The 27,164-nt window shown below is 40.9% G+C and overlaps 2 protein-coding genes across 5 annotated transcripts in view; one reads left to right on the top strand and one right to left on the bottom strand.

Annotated features, from left to right (window-relative positions):
• The window catches only part of MRRF (mitochondrial ribosome recycling factor), a 36,525-nt gene extending 17,945 nt beyond the window's left edge, over positions 1 to 18,580 (bottom strand). The window contains exons 1-3 of one of the 2 annotated variants that reach the window (XM_033961354.1): positions 18,421 to 18,580; positions 6,221 to 6,421; positions 1,784 to 1,939 (exon numbers count right to left, since the gene is read on the bottom strand). In XM_033961354.1, the coding sequence (XP_033817245.1) occupies positions 1,784 to 1,939; positions 6,221 to 6,398 (334 nt within the window). In that variant the 5' untranslated portion in view covers positions 6,399 to 6,421; positions 18,421 to 18,580. Of the gene's footprint in view, positions 1 to 1,783; positions 1,940 to 6,220; positions 6,422 to 17,345; positions 17,425 to 18,420 lie in introns of those variants that run through there. The other variant, XM_033961355.1, reaches the window with a different exon arrangement.
• RBM18 (RNA binding motif protein 18) overlaps positions 18,575 to 27,164 on the top strand; it is a 52,765-nt gene continuing 44,175 nt past the window's right edge. For 2 of the 3 annotated variants that reach the window (XR_004540900.1, XM_033961357.1), the window contains exons 1-3: positions 18,575 to 18,731; positions 19,703 to 19,831; positions 24,142 to 24,260. Coding sequence is in view for 2 of the 3 variants with exons in the window: in XM_033961357.1 (XP_033817248.1) it covers positions 24,148 to 24,260 (113 nt within the window). In the remaining variant the exon portion in view is untranslated. The remainder of the gene's footprint in view (positions 18,732 to 19,702; positions 19,832 to 24,141; positions 24,261 to 27,164) is intronic. The other variant, XM_033961356.1, reaches the window with a different exon arrangement.

Raw genomic sequence — 27,164 nt, 5'->3', positions numbered from 1 at the left:
ACTTCATAGTTAGACTTCTTAGTGCCCAGAAAATTTAAAGAAAGCCATTTGCAGAGAAATAGAGTGCCTCTCTTATTTCCAAAACCAAAGTGAAAAAACTACCGTATTTGCCGGCGTATAAGACGACTTTTTAGTACCTTAAAATCCTCCCCAAAGTCGGGGGTCGTCTTATACGCCGGGTACAGTTTACATGCCCTTACTTGCGGGGCTGGATGTACTCAGTCGCGCGGCTCTTCTTCTCCCTACCTTCTCTGCTTGCAGCACAGAGCCGAACGGAAGTCTTCCCGACGTCAGCGCTGACGTCGGAGGGGAGGGAGGGCTTAAACAAAGCTTAAACAAAGCCCTCCCTCCCTCCGACGTCAGCGCTGACGTCGGGAAGACTTCCGTTCGGCTCTGCTGCAGGCATGGCAGGTAAGGAGAGAGAGAGTACCAAGAGAGAGGGGCGGCCACCCCGCCCCGGTTGCAGCACAGCCGGCCAGGTCCCCTTACTTTTGTGGCACTTCCCCGACCGACCGATAACAGCCCGGGTCCGACAATCCTCCCTGCCCTGTAGCCGCGAATCTAAATTACCTTCTTACAGCAGCTGTAAGAAGGTAATTTAGATTCGCGGTTAAGGGCAGGGAAGTTTGTCGGACCCGGGCTGTTGTCGGTCGGTCGGGGAAGTGCCACAAAAGTAAGGGGACCTGGCTGGCTGTGCTGCACCCGGGGCGGTAGAGAAGGGGGGGGGGGGAAGGACTCTGAAAGCACTTGAAGACAGAGGAGGGAGAAGAACGCTGAAAGCACATGGGGGAATACAAAGGGGTGGAGAAGGAAGAAGGGGTCGTCTTATACGGCGAGTATAACACAAAACTCTATTTTTTAACTAAAAGTTGGGGGGTCGTCTTATACGCCCAGTCGTCCTATACGCCGGCAAATACGGTAATTTGCCACTCAAAACAAGATCCACATTTAATGCAAATTTAGTGAAGATGTCTAGCTATGAAGGAATGTGTCTCAGAACACCACTTCGAAGGATCACATGAGCTTTCACCCTAATTTTCAGTGGTAATAGTTATCTTTCATGGACCAAACCTTCATTTTATTTAACTATTCTCACATACTTAATTTAATAATTTAATATTTTACTCATATTCTATCTAACTTTTATCTGAACTTTTCAAAATCTAAAAATATTTTTCTTTGTTTTAGTTTCTAAAAGGTTTTTCTCCTGACCGAAAAACTTTTATACCAACATCGTATTTGCTGTCAGAAAATGCCATAATTAAATTACCAAATTGTTAGGCAATATGCTTTGCTCCAAAATACTGGTGTTAGAAAGCATAAAAAATTGTTTCACTTATCTCGCCATTGAATTGATAGCTTATGCTGGCCCAAACTGTTAATAGACAGATAGTGCAAACCGGCGGGTCCCGTTTCGCCGCTAACCGCGGCTTTTTCCTGCATACGAGCTCAAAACATATACGGGCAGACATCTTTACTAAATTTGCATTAAGGGCTCCTTTTACTAAGCTGCGATAGCGTTTTTAGCGCATGCAGAATTGCCGCGCACGCTAAATCCGCACTATGCGGCTAGCAGCTCAATGCTGGCGTTAGCATCTAGCGTGCGGGGCAATTTAAGCACTCGCGCTAAAACTGCTATCACAGCTTAGTAAAAGAAGCCCTAAATGTGGATCTCTTATTTCCAAGCCAGAAAGTTTGCAGCAATTCTAAACATACATTTATTAAGAAAACTAGTATTATAACTTCTTTCAGAAAGGAACATAATTATTAAAGAAAATCAGACCTGGTGAAGATCTTATGCTGAGATTCTTGCTGAAATCCTCCTTCAGACTTTCCATCACCACTTGCATCTCCTCTTTTACCTCTTCCAAACCGATGATGTCCTCTACTAAGCTTGTGTTGATATTCACTTTAGACTGTGTGTGACCTTTACCTTTAGCTGTAAATGACAAAAGAGATGTAGCTCAGCAATACAGTGAAAAGGAAGAGAGACTGTGAAATGTAATCGAATCTTCCATTTGTAAGTCACACAAACCTCTAGAACAGGAGATTAGGAGGGGACAGGGGATGGGGGGAAGGGGAACAGGGAAGGGAGAGGGAAATAGGGGGGGGGGAAGGAAAGGACAAGAGGAGGGGATTGGGTAGAGGGAGAGGAGCTAAAACAGTAACAAAAAGCATTAGTTGTCAAAGAGGTGTGTTTGCAACTGCATTGCAAATATAAAAAAAAGGTCCTAAATTCTGTCAAAATTTCTGCATGGTTCATTTTTGTGGTAATATGATATAGAAAGGTAGTTCTGTTACCATTCCATCTTTGACCTTTTAGCTCAGATGCCCACTAAAAGCCCATTTACAGTAGTTTTAAGTGGGCTGGCTTCAGCAATGCAGGCCTTTGTCTACTAGGAACCAAATATACATACCACGGAGCAGACACTAGCTGATAAAGACTGAGCCACATCTAAATTTGATCCAAGTACAAATCCACTGAGCCATCCAGTACTGCCAACTAGAGATCTGCATGAAGAAGGAGACTGAGGGATTCCCCTCTTGTGACTCCAGAATGACATTTCAAATGCACTGAGAGAGGCAGCTGGAATACCAGACTGAGGCTTGGTTGAATAGTGAATACTATCCAAAAAAACAGAGGTGGCTGTTGGGGTTGGGAGGAAAAAGAGGGCCCTAAGCAAGTAAATAATGCTGTCGAGTCCTGTGGGTATGGGTGGGGATGTACTGGATCTTAGCAAGTTTGGGTAGGTATGGGTTAGATTTCCATTTCATTGGGGATGGGCAGAGATGATTGAAATTTCTGTCCCTTTGCAACTCTCGAACTGCCAACTGGGGAATTAGGCAGCATTCCATGAAATTCTATGGTAATACTTTTTAAACAAATACGAGAAAATATTTTTTCACTCAACAAATATAGTTAAAAAAACTCTGGAACTTGTTGCCAGAGGATATGGTAACAAAACTTAGTGCATCTGGGTTTTAAAAAGCTTTACACAAGTTCCTAAAGGTAAAATCCATAATTTGCTATTAATATGAACATGGGGAAAGCCACTACTTATCCCTGCGATTGATAGCATAGAATCCTGCTATTCTTTGAGATTCTACCAAGTACTTGTGACCTGGATTGGCCATTGTTGGAAGCAGGATACTAGACTAGATGTATAATCAGTCTGACCCTGTATACTTATGTTTTTAACTGCTTATTCCAGTGTTGGCACAGCATATGGTATTAAAACAGGGAAAACAAAAAAAAACAGGGTACAGTACAATTCCAAAAATTCAAATGTCAGAAATCCAGGCCACCTGAGAATCTGGACCCTTTAAATTTGTTAAAACAGACTGCCTGAGAATCTAGACTCTTGGGGAAAGACAGCAAGAAGGTGATGCTGGAGCTTTTACAGTAAATATTACAAACAGGAAAAAAAACCTGTACATTCCAAAAATTATTTTACAGTAAAATGCTATATTTTCTATGATTCTCCTAACCTGGTCTAATTCCACGATATATAATATTTAAGTTTCTTTTTATAATTTCCTGTAAATATACCCATTTTGATAAATGAAGCATTCTCTATATTAGTGAATAAATCAACAAAATTGGCTTGTTCAATTCTTCATTATTCCTTAATATGAATTTTACAAGTACTACCTGAGAATCTAGAAAATTCAAAATTCCAGACTGATTCAATCCCCAAACAGTCCAGATATTTGGACTTGTACAGTACAGGTACTTGTCGACTTACGACCATAATTGGTCCCGACTGACAGGTCGTAAGTTGATCGGGACGTAAGTTGGCCTATGCTAGACTAAGGGAAGAATGCTGTATTAGACTGGGTAATGATATTGTAATCATCTTAAAGTTATATTTTATCAACATTTTCTTACTTTCCAAGTCAAGCACAGCACAATCCCTTTGTGGTGAACATTTGTTGTGGCATCTCCTCCTCTTTATATTATTATTGCTGCGTAGCGAGACTTGGGAGTGCGGGAGACTGGGGCTATTAAAAGCTGGCGGGGGGAACTGTAGTAAACGCGTCGTAAAGTCCTACAGTCGTAACTTGAATAGGTTGTAAGTCGACGAGTACCTGTATTAGAAGTCACAGAAGTTGCCAACTCTTGCCACTTCTCTTGCTCTTCCTTAGCTACCATTCACTCTCACCCTACTATCAACCCTTAGTACTGAGGCTTGGATGCACAAAGCTCCAATGCCACGGTAAAAATAAAGTGGTGAGAGCAATTTTTTTTTTTTTTCTGGCAATGCTCAGTGCAATAGCATGCAAATTATATGTATGCTATTTGTATGGAATATTGCTGGTAAAAGGGGAAAGAACCGTGCCTAGTGCTTGCTCAGAAAAGCAATCGCTAACACAGCTCCTCCTCCTCCTCCTGCCTGCCTGAACTGCCAAAAATAAAAAGCAGCCCCTGCTCTCCCTGCTTGCAGGCTCAGCAGATCGGGGATTCCCCTGCCCGGATCAGCTGAACCGACAGGCAGGGAGAACAGGGGGCTGCTTAATGGGCACAGCTGTTGCTCGTATGTTCTGTGAGCACAACAGCTGTGCCCATTAAAATAAAATAAAATAAAAACTTAAAAATAAAGTTCCACAAGCCCCCCCCCCATCTCTGATGCCTTTGTACTTTTTTTTTTTAATCAACAAGAGGGATGCCCATTCCCTCCTGCCACAGGGTCATGTCTCTCCCCCTGCCATGAACCCCCCCAAAACAATCTCCTGACACCCCTCTGTACCTTGAAATTGAAGATAGGCAGGAGGGATGTCCACTCTCTCCTGCCAGCAGGCCCGCATCTTCTAAATGGCAAGCCTTTCCCTTCCCAGTGCATCTTGTGAAGTACTGGGGTGGAGTCCTAAGGCCACGATTGGCTCAGGCATTTAAGCCAATCAGGGCTTTAGAGCCTTCCCAGTGCATCTCTCCTGCCTATCTTCAATTTAAAGGTAAGAAGGTATCAGGAAATTGTCAAGGAGTGATGGCCTGGCCCAGTACAGACCACTGGACCTCGACAGGAGGGGGTGGATATCCATGGACTGTTTTTTTTTTTAATGGGGGGGGGGGCTCGGCAGGAGGGTGAAACTTTTACAGCCTTATTTTCCTGTTTTCCTTAGTTTCCTATTTGCTTGAGCCAATCAGCATCAGGCACTGACAGAAAGGTAAGGTTACAACAGCTCAGATCCTGCCATAAAAGTATGCACAGTAAAACTGAGCGTTTCTTGCTGTGCATTACAATGAGTGCTCATTAGAATACTAATGAACACCTTGTAATGTATTAGCATAGGATTCTTGGTGGCTGCTACGATAATAGGTAGTAGCCAAAGAGAATCATTTTGTGCACTGGCAAAGCAATTTTCTGTGCCAGTGAGAGTGCTTTAACGATTTTTACTGCCATGGAAAGCTTTAGAGCAGGTGTAGGGAACTCCGGTCCTCGAGAGCTGTATTCCAGTTGGGTTTTCAGGATTTCCCCAATGAATATGCATTGAAAGCAGAGCATGCAAATAGATCTCATGCATATTCATTGGGGAAATCCTGAAAACCCAACTGGAATACAGCTATCGAGGACCGGAGTTCCTTACCCCTGCTTTAGAGCATTGGGGCCCAAGTTACTTATTTCTGTTTGTCTGCAAATGCACCACTAGTAAAGCAACATGAATTGCACTACACTTCTCCCTCCAGATTGGCGAGTTTAGGACTCACGACTTCGGTTATTCGGGAGTTTCTAAACCTGGACCGACCCCCACCTGCCTCCCGGACCGCTCAACACCTTACCTGGTGGTCTAGCAGTGAAGTAGGGCAGAAGCACTCTTCCTACGCTCCTGCCCCATACAAAGCCATCCACAAAAATGACTGCTGTGAGTTCCTGCGGTCTCATGAGACTACAGCAGGAATTCATGGCAGCCATTTTTGTGGACAGCTCTGCACGGGGCAGGAGTGTAGGAAGAGCACTTCTGCCCCGCTTCACCACTAGACCACCAGGTAAGGTGTGGAGAGGTCTGGGAGGCGGGGAAAGGTCAGAGTCGGCCCTAAAAGTTTTTTGCATTTTTTTCAATATTCGCGGGCCGGCTCCGACCCTAATCCCTGCGAATATTGAGGGAGAAGTGTACTATGACTGTTGCCGCTGTCAAACTAAAAAAAAAAGCTTAATGAATGGTGGAGGAGTGAAAGAGGAAATAAACCTGAAGAATAGAAATCCCAGGCATGTTTGTTTACCTTTACTTTTTTTAGTGGCGAGAGATCTTGTCAGCACTGTTTTCTGGACTTCACATTGCCTATGGGCAAACAAGAATGGTGCAATGTTCCCCTTTATGGTCCTGAGACTAGGCCTCGCCATTACCAAGAGGGAAGCAGAAATCAGCGGATTCAGCCGGTGAACACATCTTAGTGCCATGCTTGCTGCACTCCTGATCCAAGCTGGAAAATTAAAACAAAGAACAAAGCACTAGAGAAAACAGACATAAGAAGTAATCATGTCAGAAAGAACATTTCTTTATTGAGTTCACAATTAATGTAGTGTATCCCAATGAAGATAGTAGAGACAGCAGCATTAGAATTTTTATCTGCTCTTATATTTCAATGTACTAGGGCATTTAAAAATCCTTGTCCTATAGCGCTACTAGACATACACAGTGCTATACATCAAAACACAGAAGAGAGAGTCTCTGCTCTAAAGAGCTTAAAGTCTAGCCAAGACAGAAAAAATGGACAAAAATGTGCATCAATACACTGTGCTCAGGTGGGGGAATTACATAATGTATAATCAGTCGACACTGGGTAAGTATTAGGAGGGTTTTGGTTTTTTTTGGGCTGATGTAGAAAGGGGAAGGGAAGGGATGGCACTTATATACCACCTTTTTATGGTTACATATTCAAAGCAATTTACATATATGCAGGGCCAACAGAGGATTAAATGACTTGCCCAGGGTCACAAGGAGCAGCGTTGGGATCAGCAGCAGCTCTACCACTAGGCCACTTCTCACCTCCAATAGTGTGGTTTCTAACTACGATTGCTATTTTCATATTTTTGGGGGGAGAGGGATTCTTAAGATCCCCTTTTTGCTCATGAAGTGGATTTTTTGGACATGATGTCTGTTTTTCTTCTTCATTTTGAGACATGAATTGCATTTTCTTATGCTTATTTTATAAAAAAAATTCTGAACAAAAAAGCTTTGCTCTACAATTTGACGAAGCCCATAGCTACTTGATGAATATATAACAGTGTGTAGGGGTGGGGAGACAGTCTTGGTTCTTGTATTGGTTTTGCTGGGGCCACCGTGAAAAACAAACATGTGTGACTCACTTTGGTGTGTGTAGGTTTGTCTGTTTGTTTTTGGTTTTTTTTGCTGTATCAGTGTTGAAAATTTAATAAAAATTTATCAAAATTAAAAAAAAATAAACTTCATTCTGTCTGTGCATGTAAAAAAAATCCTAGTTGACCTTTTCCTTCTGTTTCTTTTTTGTTTGGTTCTCCTTTTCCTTATCATATTTATATGCTATTTTAAATTTTTTATGTGTTTTATGGATTGATATGGGAGTTATTTTACTAAAGCGTACTATACCTTTATGCATAGCATGTCTGAACAGCAAAAATGGAAGCATGGTAAGTCTAAAGGCAGTGCAGTAATGGTTGAGAACATGCCCAGCATGCCACCTGCAATCGCCACATTGATGCATTAACTTGGTTATACTTAGGCCTCCTTTTACAAAACTGCAGTACCAGTTTCTAGCGCGGGGAGCCGCGCTGAATGGCCCGCAGTTTTGTAAAAGAGGGTGTTAGTGTGGAGGTACTAAGTAAACCTGTACTAAAAGCTTACGGTTGACAGCAGATAATGCAAGTACGGTAATTTCAATAGGTGGCATTAAGCATATCTGTAGGGCAACTGTTAACAAAGAGGCTTGGCAGTTTCTACAAAATAATTGCACAGCAAAACTTCACCAAATTTTAGTAAAAGCTCCCTTAGTGTGACTCACTATATGAAAAAATAGAGCTTTAAGTTTTGGTTTGTCCCTGTCAATGAACTCCAAAAGAAAGATTTATTTTGCTTCAATTCTCACATACAAAACTCATTCATACGTTATTTATAAAACAGTCACAATCAAATCAATATTTTTATTCTCTTGCAAAATGTGGTCTAAACTTTCTTTGGCTGGCCCCTTGGATTGTATGTCTTATGGAACAGACTCTAGCTCAGAATGTTTCCTTTCATATGTAAAGGGACATTTTAAATACATTGATTTCCTTTAAAGATAGGAGATCACTTTAAATATGTAATTTTTTAACAATGAGTACAGTGTTCTCCCCAGAAATTTTTTCCAGCCAGGTGGCATGAAAAAGTAGCCGGGTGGGGCGGGACGGGGAAATTTGGTGGTGGGGAAAATTAAGGGCTCCTTTTACTAAGCTGCAATAGCATTTTTAACGCACGCAGAATTGCCGCGCTACACGGCTAGAACTAACGCCAGCTCAATGCTGGCATTAGCGTCTAGCGCGTGTGGCAATTCTGCTATCGCAGCTTAGTAAAAGGAGCCCTAAATGTGAACTATTTGTATTAATTAATTATTATTAGTTATTTTCCAATGCTCAATATGACTTCCTTTCTTAAGGTTTGCCACTTGTTCCATAATATTTTTATTAAATTTAAGAAGTATCCAATTCTAGAAGTGAATAATTAGATATTTGCCCTCTTTCAAATGGTATAGAGCAGCGTCTCTCAAACTTTTTTAACTCCAGCACACTAAACGGAGCAAATGTTTTTTGTAACCTACTAAATGCAGCAAATGTTTTTCATGGCTGGAAAAAATTTATGGGGAGAACACTGTTGCCGTTAATTTTCACAGACCAATCATGTCAAAGAATGATGCTTATCTGTGCAGTTGTATAATAAAAAGAATGGATAAGATAACATGAGAAGTGAAATTGTCATGAATCAGAGGGATACATACCCTGCAGGTCCTAAAAGCAGGCTTGTGGATTATATATAAACATAAACTATGAAGTCAGTGGCATACCTAGCATATGTGACACCCGAGGCCCATCATTTTTTGACCCCCCCCCCCCCCATCTGTATGAAAAACATGATTTTTAGTAACAATCCACTTATCACACAAGAGTGTATCTAGGAAAAGGCAGCATCTTACATACTGCAGTGAGCATTACATCAATACACCCATTGTAAAACTAAACAAGCCAGACTAGTACAGATCAATCCTACACAGTCAATCCTAACTGAAAACCATGTCTTTTGAACACACAGAACACAGAAAACACCTTCGCCTAGTATGGAATATTTAATCACAAACTAACCCCTCTCCCTTTTACAAAACTGTAATGTGGTTTTTAGCCATGGTGGTAACAGCTCAGACTCTCATAGAATTCCGAGTAATTACCACCATTGTCGGTGCTAAAAAACGCTCTACAGTTTTGTAAAAGGGGAGATAAAATAGAAAAACGTAGACAAAGGTAAAATTGAACCACCAAGAAGCTGGACTGCATACAATGCAACACCACAGAAATAGCGATGCATCTCCCCTAAAGAAAAAAAAAAAAAATAAATATAATTTTTTTCTACCTTGTCTTCTCTGGTTTCTGCTTTCTTCATAGTCTTGTCACTCTCTTCCTTTCATCCACTGTCTACCCTCTCTCTGCCCCTTCTATATGGCATCTTCTCTCCTTACATTCCCCTTCCATCTCTCCCTTCACCCCCATTGGTCTGGCATCCATCTTCTTCACTTCCCTCCTCTAATAGTCTGGCATCTCTCTCCTCTTCTTCCCTTCCCTCTCCCACACCCCCATGGTCTGCCATTTCCCTTTCTCCTCTCCCTTCCCCCCACTTCCATCAGCATCTGCCCCCTTTCTTTCCCTCCAACCCAATTCCATCCAGTATTCTTCCCCCTTATGTCTCTCTCTCCTTTCCCTGCACACCAATTCCATCAGCATCTGCCCCCTTTCTCTCCCTCCACCACCCTTCCATACCACCCTGACCCCCTTTTTCTCTCTCTACCACCCTTCTATGCTCCTCTCTCCCTCCAAACTAGCAGGGTCCCACGATGATTGCTTCTGTTGCCTCTGCCTCCGGAAGATGTAAGTGACGTCAGAGGGGGTGGGCCGGCAGACACAGGGAGTTGCGGCAAGGTTCTGTGATGACTGCAGCTGCCGGTCCACCCCTTCTGACGTCACTCACGTCTTCTGGAGGCAGAGGCGGCAAACGCAGTCATCACGGGACCTTCCTGCACTTCAATGCGGCTGCTGACTCTGCTTCGGAATAAGTACAGCAGCCGCGCTGAGGTGCAGATGCCATTTAGAGCAGCTCGGAAGGTTCTGGATCCAGACGGCTGTTTACCCCTCCTAGGGCTGGCACCCGGGACAGTCTGCCACTGTATGAGGGGACAAAAAATAATAAAATAATGGATAACTTGACTGATTTAGACATGTCATACAATTATATCCACAAAAATATGTCATAAAATTTAATTCTAAACTCAAACGACTCCAAACGAAAAGCAGATTACAGAAAGGAAACCAGAAAAGACCAAACCCATAGTACTAAGATTCAAACGCTAAAATTGGACATGTCCATTATGAAGAGACGTGTGGATCACTGCTAATTACAATGAGTGAGTCTTTAAAATATGAGACGTTAACGGATTGCCAGACCTGGTGGATGGAAGTGATAAATACTGGAGCCAAAACCAGAGCACCGTGATGAAACTTGAATGTAAATATGGATACCTATTTCTACTTTTGAGTAAAATTGCGATGCGAACATGTCATAAAAAAGAATAAGTAATGTGTAAACTAAAAACCAAGAACAACATATTGTAACACCGAACTCAGAATTAATTAAATAAAATGCTAAAAGAACTAAAAAAACAAACAAACCCTAAAATAGGGCATATACATACTTAAAATGACGGCTGGTTACAAACAGTATGTCTAGACTACATAGACCTAAACAGGTCAAAAGTAAACGTATAGGAAATGAATAGCTTATAATACAGAGTGTATCTTGAAAACATAAGCCGATAGTAGCTCAAAGACAAGCCGACCGGGTAGATGAAAAGTGAAACCTGGGAAAGATCTAAATTACTGTTCAAATGAGCTTCTATTAAAACCAAAGAATAAAACCACAGCACTCGGGAAAGTAAAAATGGGGGGGAGTAAAATGGACTTACTGAAAAGGTCTCTCCACTGATGAGATAAACTCGTAAGCAGAACAAATGTGAACACGCGACAATGGGGCTATGATATTTGATTCGTTGAAAGAGGCGCCAAAAAAGTGTCGGCAGTGGATTGGATGCACACTGATAGGGGAAGGGGCATTGGGCTGTCAAAAAAGGCTGCTTTAATAAATAAATGAAAATACTGGTGAAAAACTAAATAAAAACCCCCAAATCATGATAAAATGCCAAACCTGACCGCACGTGGTAGTGAAAGTAGCATAAGGCACCCGTAGTACTGTTAGTGCCAGAGCTGCTTAGAATAAAGAACCATGAGGAGAAAAAATAAATAATAAAAAAAAGAGGTGATAAGATGCAACCACAGCTGATGGCTCCTCACTGCACCACTTGATAAAACTAAGGAGCGATGTTGTAGAGAAGTGCTGCCGGGTCCTGCCTTCGCGGAAACAGAAAGTAGGCAGGACCCGGCAACAAGAGCAGCAAATTGTAAGCTTCCCTCCATCACTGACCTATCTCCCGCCTTAGCCCGTAGCGAACTCATGCTCCGGGGCTCTAATGTGTGCGTGCTGGTTTCCATTCTCTCCCCCCCCCCCTGGATATAACTTCTAATTTCGGAGGGAAGAGAAGGGAAGCCGGCACACACACGTTAGAGCCCCGGAGCATAAGTTTGCTACGGGCTAAGGCATAAAATCTCCAAACCAGTTTTTTTTTAAACTGTTGAGCAGCGGCGGCGGCAGCAGCAGCAGCAGCAGGATTCGCGATCGGATAACAACCGGGCGGTCATCTAAATTAGCCGGGCGAAGCGCCCGGCTAAAAGGCCCTAGGGAGAACACTGGAGTATTTCTTCCACAGCTGTCCATCAGCTATTATTACACTGGAATTTTTGTCTGGAGCTCTTAGGTAACCTATTCCCAAGCTCCAAGTATTAGAGTAGGCCAGGCAGATATTCTTTTTAAAAGTGTGGTCCTCCTGGCTTCAGACCCCAAAGTCTTCTCCCAGACAGAGCTGTCCCAGGACTACCGGGAACCTCTTAGCACAGCGAGTTGAGAAGGTAAGACTGAAGAGAGAAGGCACTGCCCAGCGGGACAATGAGGTGGAACTGAGAAAAATGACTGATGTCTTCTACAATCCAACTCGCGAGTTGGGGCTACGCAACCCACCCATAAGGAATCATATGCTGTTTGCACAGGAAAGAAATGGTAAGTAGTAACTGTAGAAGTTGGTTAGCTGGTGAGCATGGGCTTGATTGCCATTGTGTGCTGCCTGAGCTCTTCTTTCCAGGGTGAGGATTTCAGCTGGTCCCAGTCAGAGAAAACAGAAAATCCTAAGCTGCAATGGCCAATAAGCATCCCATCTGGTTAACTGGTGGGTGGGTGCTTGATTTATATTGGTTGCTGCCCAAGCTCCTCTTTCAATGTAGGAGTCCAGCCTGCTCTAGTCAGAACAGAAAGCTGAAAGCAGCACTGTACCTTCTAAGAATAAGTATAGTACGGTAAACCTTTTTTCCTGCCAGAGGTGACTCTTCCAGACTAGGGAGGGGGGAGGTTCAACAACCACCTTAAATTTGGAGCTAAATTTCTGCCATAACAAAAAATAGAAGGAATTCAATACCACAAACCAAAACCTGTATAAAAAACAGCTGTTCGGGTCAGTTTCTGCACCAGAAACGAAAACAAATTTTGGTCGGGCTCTTTCCCTTTCCCCTGAAAGTGAAACTGAAAAGGAAAATCAGGCTCTCAGCTGCAGGTATTTAGGCCATTCTTAACAAAGCAGCAAGCAGGTAAAAGGAGTAGCGTGGAGGGGCATAATCGAAAAGAACGTCTAAGTCTTTTTTCATCCAAGTCGCCCAAAGTAAAAAACAGCTTAGGACACATTTTCGAAAAATACGTCCAAATTTTTTTAGCCCTGTTGAATGTGGAGGAAAAGTCCATAGTCTGTTATTGAGAAAGACACTGCTTGTCCTGGATCGGTAGCATGGAATGTTGCTATTCCTTGGGTTTTGGCCAGGTATTAAGGACCTGGATTGGCCACCATGAGAATAGGCTACTGGGCTTGATGGACTATTGGTCTGACCCAGTAAGGCTATTCTTATGTTCCAGTTTGATTATGGCTATGAGATAGTTTTTTTGGGGGGAAGGTTACGAGAAGGAAGGAAGAAAGGAAAAAAGAAAGAAAGAGTGCACTGACACAAAGAATCTATTGAGCGAGAGAAAGAGCTCAAAAGTTTGAGACAGCCTTCGAAAGACTTTCTCCAACACCTTATCAGCCCTTTTGACTCTCACAAGAAGCATCATTCACATCTCTTCAATTTTCTCTCTTTTATTTCACTTTGTAATCCAAGGCAGTCCAAACTCCAATTAAAAATAAGGATTATTGCTTTTAAGAAACAAAGCAATAGGCTCATCAACACTGTCAGCACCAACACTTTCTTAGCCCTCCGACATCACTGGCAGTGCCCCACTAATTTTTTAAAATGAAAACTCAGCCTTCACAAAGCTGCTGCAAAATTAATTACCACTTCTCCCCATGGTGCTGCTATCCGCCACCTCCAGGGCTGCCATGGGTGATCCCAGCCATGAAAGAGCACTTTTTATTTTATTTTTTTTATTAGACTGCCCTGGGCCTTTCAGCGCATCAGCAGCCCTAAAATAACTCCAGCCAAACCCCTCACAAAAACTAATACAGCACTGGTCACAATCACTTATGGAACTATAGGCACTGGTCACAATCACTTATGGAACTGCAGGCAGAACAATAAAGGACCACAGGCTAAGATGCAAGGAAATTTCCTATGAAACTCCATCAGATGAGTTCTGCTGCCCCATTTCCTGCTCCGTTATTACATCAGTCTTGAAAGAAACAATCATGCACCTGATCCTTGGCAGCTTTACCAACATCTAAGCAGAACATGCCTGATAAAATCTATCTTTGAGGGTCATTTTGTGTTCAAGTCTAGAAATGGTAATGCTCCTATCTCATCTGATCATCTGTGGAGTTTCATAAGGGTCTGTTAATTGGGGGGGGCATTCTGTTCCCTGTGTACTTAGCTCCCTGGGCTGGCATTATTTCCCAGCAAGGAGAAAGCTTTCATACTGTAATTATACTGTCAGCTCTCAGCTTTATTGTTCCCCTCACTAAAGAAATTGGACATGTGCTTATGACCATTAAGTATGTGTTTTTCTGGACATCCAGGAAAGGATATCTGCAAATTAGCTTTCTCTGAATTCTACTATTGCATGGACAAGCCACATGATACTACATAAATTATGATGAGCCATCCTTGAACATTTTATGGGCATACTGCTGATCTAGTACCCCAAATATCACCTGCACCTTTTTCAAGGAATTAAACTTTGTGTCGGCACCATAAAATGGATTGGGCCGCTATAAAATTGCAAATGTACCACCCTTCAATAAAGTGTAAAGCATTTGAAATAAAGTAGGGTGGATAAAAATCTCTCTCTATATATATATATTTAAAACGGATTTTATTTAAACTGTTTTTCAATAAAATGCCTTTTTTGAGGAAAATCTATCTAAAAATAATTTTCTATTTAAGATATATTATAGTTCAAAAGTTTTTCATCAAATATGTAGGCTGTATATTCATGCAAGGCTTAATATTTAAATCAAATTCACCCTAAACTAAAAGTACTAGAAAATTTACTATAGCTGTACTACATATGATTAGCAAAGCATGCACACAAATGAGGGTACAGCAAAGGCAGCAAATATAAAAAATATATTGTAAATCTCACTCCATCATTAGCAACAACTGTTACAAGTCACCTTCACACTGATATACCAGTAAGTGTATAAGCATTGCTGTACTGGAACAGATCAAAAGTCCATGAAGCCCAGTATCCTGTATCCAACAATGGCAAATACAAGACCACAAAAGAATAATGGATTCCATGCTTCTTATCCCAGGAATAAGCAGTGGATTTTCCCTAAGTCTACTTTAGTAACACTTTATGGACTTTTCTTCCAGGAACTTGTCTAAACCTTTTAAAACCCCTGCTATGCTAACAGCTTTTACCACATTTTTGGCAAATGAATTCCAGAGCTTAATTATTTGCTGAGTGAATAAATATTTTTTACAGTTTGTTTTAGATGTACTACTTAGTAGCTTAATTGCATGCCCTCTAGCCTTGTACTGTACTTTTGAAAAGAGTAAACAATTTGGGGAAAATTCTATAAGAGTTGCCTAACTTAATTAGTAAATTGGCTTCAGAATATAATGCCAGATGAGGGCAACAGATCTGTTTAAGTAGATCTCGTATCATCTTTCCGACCTTGATTCTCTAAAGTTCGTCTAAAGGTAAGCGCTGATATCAGCACAGATTCTATAAAACTTAAGATGCCCATTATAGAATCATGTACAGTGTCCTAATATTTAGGTGTCCCCAATTTATGCCAGAGTTTTCTTTGCCTAAAGTTAGGCACCAATATCAGATCCTATTAGCAACTGATTCACAAAGAGGTACCTAACTCAAATATACGCCCATGATGCGCCCCCTAACCACACCCATTTTTAGTGTAGGTGCTTTGAACTAGGTGCCTACTTTTCACAAAACAACATTCTTTGAGTTAAGCACCGTTTAACATTCAATTAAGTCCAATTGAAGCTGATTGTGAGGTATTGAATGTCAATATCGGCACTGAGCCTACTGCTCAATTAAATTAGGCAACTAACTTTAGGTGAGCTTTCTAGAATCAGGGCCTCTGTCCTAATCTTGTCTAAACTTTTACCTCCACCATACCCTCTAGAAGGTTACTATATGTATCCACCACACTGTCCATGAATTAATATTTTTTATTTTTTATTTTATTATTTATTTATCATTTTACAAAAAAAATTATCAAGCATTATATCTTGTACAGTAAGATTGTAATCCTTAACATAAATAATAATAAGAAAACATATAACATATTCTCTTACACTTAAGCAATCTATAGTCCCCAATTATTGGATCCAAGACTTTCAAAAAGTGACATTACCAATTAAAAAGGGGAAAAAATGACCAATAATAAGCAAGACAAAGTGGCTGAAGTGGAGGGAGTAGTCTAATCTTGAGTCAGTTATTATTCCAGTTGTTCCTTCTTTCTCAAGACGTTTCAAAGCCACAAAATTTGTTAGGTGCATTGGTTCAAAAAAACATATTTATCTAAACCATGAAGAACAATACATTTACAGGGAAATCTAAGAAAAAACTTTCCCCCCACTGAAATTACTCCTGGTTTTAATAACAAGAACTGCCTTCTCCGTTTTTGAGTCTCTTTGGTAACGTCTGGAAAAATCTGTACTTTTTGTCCCAGGAACTCTTTAGTTCTATTTTTAAAGAACATCTTCATAATCCAATTCTTATCTGGTGCTAAAGCAACAGTTGCTAACAATGTTGCTGGTGTGACCAAATCCTTTGTAGAAGATTCCAATAAAATGGATGAATTAATATTTTTGAAGTTAATCCTAAGCCTATCCCACTAGAGTTTGATATCACAACTTCTCACTCTATACATAACATCCTATTTACTTGTGCATTATTTATACCTTTGTAGCTTTCAAACATTTCTATCATATCCTCTACCTTCTTCTGTTCTCTATGGTACACATACTTAGGACTTTAAGTCCCGATTCACTAAACCGCCCACCGTGTGTTTTTCCCCTCAATCGCCCATTTTCCGATCCGATCCAACCTATGCAAATTAGTAAAACCCCATGCAAAATAGCCAAGCGATTGATTCACTTACATCGCTTGGCTATTTAGTATCAGGTTTTAACGATCCTAAAACCCAATTGCTGTAGACCAAGTTTGCCTGTTTGGGTTTTTTTTACATATTTTTTCAATGGCACAGATATTTTGCATGTATTACATACACAAAATATCTGTCCCATAAAAAAATGAAAAAAAAAAATCCCCCACCGCCGCTGATGGTCCTCCCCATACGAAACCCCAACGACCCCTGACAAATATGAACTGCCCCCTGACCAACAAATGCGATGGTCTACCTGAAGTTAAAACAAATGGCAGGAGGGATACCCACTCCCTACAATGAAGAACCTGCACCCTACCCCCTCCTCCCACCCTTCCAAAAAAGGCAGCAGGAATGCCCACTCCCTCCTATCACCGGAGGCCCCCCTCCAGGCCCCCGTGCCCCATACCTTAAAAGTTGGGAGCAGAAGGTACTGAAAACAGTTCCTGCTCCTCCTCTCTCACCGATGACATGATGCACAGGGAGGGGCCTAAGGCCCTGATTGGCTCAGATGCCTCGGATTCCTCCTGCTCCCAACTTTTAAGGTACGGGACACGGGGGCCTCTTTTTTGGGGGGGAGGGAGTGAGCATCTCTTCTGCCTTTTTCTTTGGGGGTGGGAGGGCAGGGGGGAGGTCTTTCTTAGCAGGAGGGAGTGGACATCCCTCCTGCCATCTTTTGGGGGTTTGGAAAGGGGGGATGGTGGCTCGGGGGAGCTAGCGCAGGGGGGCTTTTTTAATGGACAGATGATGTGTGTTTAACACACACATCTGTGCCATTAAAAAAACAAACAAAACAGAAGCCCTAACAGCAGTGACAGTATGCTGCCTTCCCTGTCCTTATGGGAGGAAGCTGTAGCAATGGGGAAGCTTCCATGATTGCCGAAGGCAGTGTGTTTATTTCATTCACACTGCACGCAGCCCGAAGAATGCAGCACAGGAAACAAAAAAGGTAAAAAAGTGCTGGGCCCTGACAGTGAGGGTGGGGGATTATATTCTGCACAGCCTCCACACTCCGCAGGCCACTCCAGAAGTCTCGGAGAGCCTCTATTGGTTCATAAGCCTTGCAGGAAAGACCACTGGCTTATACTCTTTGCTGCCCATTAAAATGTTTTATTGTATATTTTGATGACATTGTAATGTATCATACTATCGTATGTCATACTTTGTTTTATTTGAACATTTTTATCATTATAATTGTTTTGTTTAGGTTTTCTTGCTATACACCGCCTTGAGAGAATTCCTTCAAAAAGGCAGTAAAAAAATCCTAATAAATAAAATCAGCATTGCAAATCCCATAGTGCACCAAAAATGGTTGCCTAAATTCCCTAGAACTGGTCTAAAACCTCTCTCTATGACCCTGCCTACATTGAAAATGGGAAACTAAAACCAAATTCCCATTCCACTCCCCCCCCCCCCAAAAAAAAACAAAAAAAAACCCCATACACAAATGTCTAACCAATTCCGATAACCTGCCAACTTCCTACCTGTTCAGAAACACCTAAGCATGGACTTATCTGCTGCCGGTGTATCCCCAAATCACACGCAGCACCTCCAGAATGAGTTGCCGTGAACCCCAGCACATGCAGCGCCGCTGCTCTGAGCTCATCCAACTGCGCCCGCAGCAGAAGCCGTTACGTCATCAGTCAGCGCGTGCGTGCGTACATTATTGGGTACCAGCTCCGCCTTCTTTTACTCTAGCTATAGCTGTTGCCTTCATCCTCGGGTGGTATGACGGTGGCGTCGTGAAACTGTTCTTGCTCTTGCTCTGTCCATTTCGTCTTCCTTCATTTCTCCGGTGAGATTCCCGCTGTGGTTTTGCTCCTTCTTCGCACTCCCAGTTCAGGCTTGCTGTTCTAAGATCTCCCATAGGCCTATTCTAAATCCCTGTTTGTGCGCTCGATGTGTCTTTAGTAAGCGACGTACCTGGGGTTTCTACACTTGATATTTGTTTATACCACGGAAAAGTGGATATCCGTGTTTGTTTTGGGTTGTTTTTTTTTCTGTTTGATGTAGGCTTATGATACTTTGCTTAAGTCTGTACATATTTTCTACTCCTCGGGAATATTCTGCATATAGTGTTATGAAATTCATCTGGTTTTGTTAAAGTAATACAGTGTAGTCGTTGGTCTTTCTTAATAAATATGTGAAAAACGATTAACTTAGGCAAAACTTTCAAGCCTTTCCAATTTTGACAGTTGTATAGCTTAATGCAGGATATTTCTTTTAGTGTTAACAAACCATTCATTAAGTTATAGCTCATTTAACAGACAATAGGACGTCCATAATTATTTGTGTACAGTGTATAGTTTTCTGAGCACACCTGAGATTGTACTTTTGACAGATTTATGAATGAATACAGAGCTATGTTGCAGATTCCTTTTTCACTGTTTCTCAACTCAGCCCTTTCTGTGAGATTAGGAAAATTAATCCCAGCTATAGGTGCAAAATGCTGGGCTCCGACGATATTGTGGATATGTTAATTTTCAGCTTAATGTATTGCAGCTGTTAAAAAAGCAAATCAAATATTAGGGATCATAAAAAAAAGGGATGGAGAGCAAAACTCTGTCCCTGTTGTGTCCACACCTTGAGTACGGTGATGGTTCTGGTCACCCCATTTCAAAAAGAAGATAGTACAACTAGAAAAGGTTAGGGCTAGGTAAAGAGGTTAGGGCTTTTCTGCTTTTCTGTCAAATACCACAAAAATGAGTAAACACTCCATCTTCATGATCAGATTAAAAACTAATTGTAGAACATTTTTTCATGCAGCATGCAATTAAGCTGTGGAATCTGTTCCCGGAGGATGTTTATGTGTTCAAGACAACCAACATAGCAAGATTCCAAAAGAGGACTTGAAGAGTTCCTGAAGGAGAAGTCCATTAAAAAATTATTTGCAAGGTAGATGGGACTGCCATTATTCATCCTTGGAAATTAAGGGGCAAATTCTTTAAAGGCTGTCTAAAGTTAGGTGTCTATAATGTGAATGTCCAGCAACCTAGGCATCCAAATAAATTGGATAATAAGCCCAATTGATGACTTTAACAAGCAATAATTGGAAGTTAGTCTAAAGGCTGTGCGCGATTCACAAAATAGACGTCAACAGTTTTGTGGATGCCCATTGGAAAAAGCTGGGCCTAATGGCATAGATGTGGGCATGGCTTTGATATAGACATCCATTTTTAGAATTGCATGCCGCTCAGCGTCCTAACGCATCTATCTAATGCCTAAAATGTAGGTATTGCAAAAGCAGGTCTACTTTTGAGTGTGAGTTGGGCCTTCACGATTTAGGCATCACTTAGGTGTGCCGGAGGCATCCACATATAGGTGAACGGGACTTTATTGGGGGGGATAAAGAGGACTCTAGTTTGATATAAAGGTCTAAAGATGTTTAATAATGCATTACTTAAACAAAGCACATTAAATATATATATATATATATTGCATATTAAACTTCATTTCCAAAAGGTTAAGAAAATAAAAAGAGAAACTATTCACAATGGCTGTCGTTCAGAGTGAGTGAACATGTCTGATGCACAATCTTGATATCATCAATATACACCTAGATGGCAGAATGTCAATAAAAAAATAATAGGAACCTCAGTCTAAAAGGAAGTGCCTGTGGCTCAGTGGTTAAAGGCACTGCTTCCATCTTCCACAGGTTATGGGTTCAAATCCACACAACACAACCCCCCACCCCGGTACCTCAACAGCTTCCTTTTGGTCTTATAAGCGAATGTGGGTTGTAGACTTTGCCATTTACATTTGCAGTCTGCCCTTTCCAGAGTTCAGAGGGAAACTTATTTTTTACCCTGAGATGGCTGTGATCTCTTAAGATATCATCTCACGTGGCAGGAACCCCATGCCTTAAAGGAAGTGCATGTGGCTCAGTGGTTAAAGGCACTGCTTCCATCTTCCACAAGTCATGGGTTCAAATTCCTAGTATGGCCGGGTACCCCAGCACATATTCCTATTTTTTAGTGGCATTCTGCCATCTAGGTGCAAAAAATGGAAGGTTTAGTATGCATATATTTTTTTCATGTGCTTTGCTTAAGTAATGCATTATTAAACATCTTTTTCCATTATTATCAAAGAGGAGTCCTCTATATCCCCCCAAATAGAAACCCTGTTCACCTATACATGGACACCTCCGGCATGCTTAAGTGATGCCTAAGTTGTGTCCACATAACTCACGCCCAACTAACACCCAAAAGTAGACCTGGTTTTGCAAAGGAGTTCCCTTTACACCAAAAAAATAGAAGGTTTAGTATGCAATACATATAATTTTTCATGTGCTTTGATTGAGGAACACAGGCCAAAAGAGGTGCTGGGCAAGTGCTGAAGGTACATTTTTGATATTTATCCTAGATAAATGACTGCTTATGAATCAGAAGGATATAAGCTTGGCTTGTGAATTGATGTATGGTTTACTATCTGAGTCTGTGTGGTATAGTGGTTGGTGCTACAGCCTCAGTACCCTGAGCTTGTGGGTTCAAACTCTTCACAGCTTCTTGTGACCTTGGGCAAGTCACTTAATCTCCTTGAGCCCACCAGAATAGAAGAGGAATATGATAAAGTAGCTGAATATAAAACTGGGCTTCCTTCTGCATGCTATTTTACTGCATACAATTTTAATGTTAAAAAACAGCATAAAATTGCTGTTCTAATGACATAACGCTGAAATGCAACAACGTTATAAACGTTGTGAAGACATCTGTGACATCTAAAAGACAATTCTATAAAGCATGCCTAACTATATAGATGCACTTAAATTTGCTTAGTGCTGCTGAGCGCGATTTTCTATTGTGTGTCTATGCCTAATAGAATCACACTCAGCATTATGCTTCTGAATGTCTAAACGACCCCTAACTTTTAGACGTACTTTACAGAATTCACCCCTAAGTGTGGGAACAAGGTGTTCTTTTAAGGGATTTGTTGGGTACTTGTCATTTAGACTGTTGGATTAATTTGAGTCTTGTTGGAGATGAACTAGGTTAGGCAGTGTAGCACAGCTGGTTGAATTAATTTTAGGATACTTTTTTTTTGTGTTATAAAAACTTGTTAAATACTTTTATTTTTGGCTAGTTAATGCTCTAACAGTTAGGCAATTGAGGAGGGGGGGAGGAAGGAACATTTTAATTCCTTATGGGCATAGCGTAGAAAAAGAGTGTCAGGAGAGGGGAACAGATTTGTCTTTTCCCCTCCCCCTCCTTTACAAAGGCGCGCTAGCGTTTTTAGCGCTGGCCGTGGTGGTAACAGCTCGGACACCCATAGGAGGGATTTTTTGTTGTTTTAGTACACCTGGCTGGGACTGATAGCATTAAAAACATACGGCAAAGAATTACTAAGCAAGGATCACAGTGCAATCGTAATTCAATTTGACCTAAGCAGCGCATTTGACCTAGTAGACTAGTAGTGATTTTGGATTTAGCGGCCCAGTCCTCTCCTGGTTCCAAGGCTTCTAACCATTCAGCACTATGCTATATGTAAGGATGGTGAATTTTCTGACATCTGGCACCCTACCAAAGATCCCCACTTTCACCATCAGTATTCAACTCGTTCTAATGCAATCCTTGAGAGCCAGCCTAGATCTCGCACAAATAAAACATTTCACCTAAGCAGACAACATAATAATCAGGCTACCTGTAATGACTGTGTTAGCCAACTTCTTCACCACTGTCAAAAAATGTGTCCACATCATAGAAAACTTGACTTCAACCCACCGCCTCAAACTAAATAAGAACAAAACCAAATTCCTTTGGTAGGCCCCTCAATTGACCCACACTACACTCCAAGGAATGCAGTAGACAACACAGACTTTCCATTAAAACTACAATCCCGAATCTTAGGAATAGAAATTGATAACCACCTATCCATGAAGAGCCACATAACAATCGATGATAAAACAATCTTTCCTTGTGAAGAGAAAGCTAAGATCCATCAGAAAATACTTCGAAATAGAGGCTTTCTGAATCTTAGTGCAATCCCAAATCCTATCTTGACTAGACTATTGTAATGTAGTTCTTTGCTCTAAAACATTGCTATTGCATCTACAACTAGTTCAAAATGCTGCAGTAAGATTCATATACGAACTATGGAAATCAGAACACCTACAGCCCTACTATATGAAACTACACTGGTTGCCCATAACAACAAGGATTACGGTAAGTTTATTTTAGCATCATTGCCTTTAAGATCATGACAGGCAATGCCCCAGCTACCTAACAGAGAGCTCCTTTTCTACCGCTGGCTGGCGAGGTAATTGCTCTAATGCTTATAGGAATTCTATGAGCTTTGAAGCATTTGCTTTGCCAGCCAGCAGTAGAAACCTGTACCACGGCTTTGTAAAATCCAGCAAGAGTTGACCATCCTACTCTAGGGCCCCTTCAACAGATATTCCGTCAGAAATTTTCTCCACTTAAAATTCCCAGTATACAACAATATAAAGTCTACCAGGAAAATTACCTTATCCATCCAATATCAAAATGCTGGAACCAACTACCACTTACACTACGATCTTGTCACCACTGTCTCAGGTTCAGAACTTTAAAAAACATTTCTATACCAAGAGAGGGAGCCAAAACTGAAGTAACTGAAATGGCAGTTGTAAAAGCCCATTTCTAAACTGTCTAATGCAACTCCATGGACAAGCTTTTTTGAATAAATTAAATCATAAGGGTCAGAATTATGTTTTATATAGAGCATGGGATATTTGTCATGTACAGTATATGGAGATTGGTTTTGTATGTGTTATGCTATAACTTGCCTTGTGAGAAATTTTAAATTAAATAACGATGAGCCAACGATTACCATCTTGAACTATGACCTAACTTTATTAATAACTGTATTGATCTACCTGTACTAGGAACTCTATTGAATGTCTGTGTCAAACTTCCTGGGTAATTGACCCATCCTCTTGTAATGTAATCAGACCTTGAACTGAATAATTAAAGGCAGAATAGAAAACCTGATTAACATAATAAATGTAGACCACTTTAGTTGTGCCATGGCCCTTTTACCTTTTACCCTTTGACCTAAAAATGGAATTCACAGGGCCTGATTTTAACATATTTTTTTCATTTAATTAAAATTCTTACTGGGACATGAACTGAATCGGCCCGTTGTCACAGTGTGAATAAAATTTGCAAAATTTTGAATAGAATAAAATATTGCTGCACTTGTTTATGGCTCTATTAATATTTAATATCTAGAGACTGATGGAGGCGGAAACGAAAACACTTCCTTTGGAAAATGCATCCATCCTTTCGGAGGGTTCACTACAGGAAGGTCATCGACTGTGGATTGGGAACCTAGATCCTAAAATAACAGAGTAAGCCTGAAATCATGTCCTTAATTTTATAAAGTAGCCATCCCAAACCATTTTAAAGTTGAGGACACAGCTGAGAAAGTAATTGTATGATTACACAGGTAGATGCAAAATAGAGCAAAGCTCGTACAGAATGTAATTAGATCTTGGAGGAGAAATGGCCTGATGATGAGAACAATATGATTGTAAGCAGGGAAATCAAAGTTCAAATCTAATTCTCCAGTGGACACACTTAGTTACTTTAGTCAAGTCATTTTGCCTCCAGTCCGCAGTTATACTGTAAGTTCTTTCTTTTATGCTTTTATACCTGAATGGTTTTAAATACTGTGTAGTTCTGGCGTTAGTATTTTTGTGTAGCGCGGGGTTAACGCGTGCTAAAAACGCTAGCGCAGCTTAGTAAAAGGAGCCCTAAATGTGGAGAATCACGTAAATCTTATTTCAGTTACTCAGATTAACCTTTGATCTCGTAAACTTTTTCAGCCTTCTGATCGATCTTTTTTTTTCTCTCTATTCAGAACATTGTCTTCCCCCATTTGTTTTTTCCTTATTTGTTCTCCTTTACTTTAAATATTGTAGTTCTCCCTACTTTCCTTTTATCTTACATTATGTCTGTAGGTATTATGTTTCTGTATGTTATGCAGTTTTTATTTAAATCTGTATTTTAGTTGTTTCCCCATTCTTTTATTGTACAATGCTTAGAATTCATGATTTCTAATGGTAGGCTTAGCTATTCAATGCTAATAGAAGGTTCCAACCACAGTATATATATTGGGGTAAAGTGTTCTAAACTACCCCTGAAATATCTTCTATATAATATTGCTTCAGACCCTCTGAAATGCCACCAAGTGTTCAATTAAATTTTCATGACACTTGGCTTTATGCATCCGAATCTTCATAAGGTCATTCTATAAATATAGACTATTTTCTTGATTTTTATACTTTTTTAACAACTTTTGAAAATATATATTGTACTTATCTTAGGTTGTAAGAAACAAGGGATATGTTTGCCAACATGTTTCACCCCTGGGGGGTTTCCTCAGGACTCCATTCCCTAAAATATAAAACCAACTTCAATAAATAATGGACCTGTAAAAACTTAACTACAACTGGTTATAGGCAAGCAATTACCTCGATGAATTCAGACTTCACGACGCGACCACCCGATATGTTTGACAAGATGGCCGCGGTGCACTACCGCTTAGGTTAAATACTCTCCGGCTCAGCTGTGAGAGATGTTGCAGGGCGGAGTGAACGCTATCGAACGCAACATAACAATTAAACATCACTCTCTCAACATGGCAGCCGGCCGGGAGTATAGACCGCATTTCAACTAGTATAAGCACCCCCTGAATTTAATAATTTAGAATACTAGAATTCATGATTGGCATTTTATCAAAATTTTAATAAACTTGAAACTTTCCTTGTCCGCAAATGTGTTGTTGTGCGGAGTTTGGGGAAAATAATCATACAAACACATGATATTGAACTCCATGCATGATCTATGTACTTTTTCAAAAGGGCTAGTAATTTTATCCCCCCCCCGCAAACTTTTACAAAACTGCAAAAGCGGTTTTTAGCGCAGGTTGGCGTGCTGAATGCTCTGTGCTGCTGCCGAGGTTCATAGGTTCATGGGTTAAAATCGGGGGCTTGCAAAAAAAAAAAAAAAGTTTCCTACTGAGAGCATGCGCAGACCATCGACAGACAAGGAAGATGGTCTGCGCATGCTCAAGGATAGCTCTCTAACAATCGTGCGGTGGGTGGGGGGGGTGCCAATGATCATCCCCATTTGCATGCAGGCCTTTAGTGAATTCCTTGGCCTGCATGCAGTTGGGTACGGCTCGGACACGGAAAGGAGGTTAGTGAATCTAGCCCTAAATCTTTACAGAAGGAGACACTAAGATACAATCAGGAATTAATATAAAGATAATTGAATGGCTAGACATGGCTGGAATTACACAGACAAAACTAAGTATATCTGCTTTGGTAATTCATTGAATCACATTCCCTCTAAGATCTGTCTAAATTCTGTAGAATACACATTAAAATCTACCATCAAGATTTTTGTTATTTTATCTAGCCATCCCGTTAGCTTTAGATTATCAGATTAATCAGTTGATTAGAAAAGTTTTCTTCTTACTGAAAACACTTAGGGGTCCTTTTATCAAGCTGCGGTAGGGGTTTAACACGCATAATACCGCCTGCCGCGCTAGCCGCTAATGCCTGCATTGAGCAGCCGTTAGTTTTTTAGCCAGCCGCGGGGGTTAGCACATGATGTAAATATTTCACTATGGATCATTTCAGACTTTATGTACAATCTAAAATTCAAAATTATGGTGATTACTGCAGTATGGCATATGCAGGCTGCTCAAAGCAATTACATAAAAGATTACAAACCACACAGAACTTTTGAGTGCTTGGACCATGCATCTGGAACAGTCTTATCAACTCATCTGCGGCAGATTCTCACACACTGTCTTTTCAGGAAAAGTCTAAAGACATACCTTTTCCCCTTGTAGTTACGAGCACTACCCTTGGCCCAGGGATGTCAAAGTCCCTCCTTGAGGGCCGCAATCCAGTCGGGTTTTTAGGATTTCCCCAATATGTATGAGATCTATGTGCATGCACTACTTTCAGTGCATATTCATTGGGGAAATCCTGAAAACCTGACTGGATTGCGGCCCTCAGGGAGGGACTTTGAGATCCCTGCCTTGGCCTAACGCTTCCCATTTATTACTTCCTCCAACCCTGAACTATCTGTTAAATCTGCTCATTTCTAATCTGGAATCACGAATGTAGTCTTTCTTGCTGTAAGCCGCAATGATTCCCTGTCAAAAATTGCGGGATATAAGAAGTTGTATTGTATTATATTATGTATGATCTATTCTTTGCATAAATTTGATAAAAGTA

The sequence above is a fragment of the Geotrypetes seraphini genome, chromosome 10, assembly GCF_902459505.1.
Source record: "Geotrypetes seraphini chromosome 10, aGeoSer1.1, whole genome shotgun sequence".
Taxonomy (NCBI): Eukaryota; Metazoa; Chordata; class Amphibia; order Gymnophiona; family Dermophiidae; genus Geotrypetes; species Geotrypetes seraphini.
The sequence above is the reverse complement of the archived record's forward strand: the minus strand, read 5'-3'. Positions and strand labels throughout refer to the sequence as shown.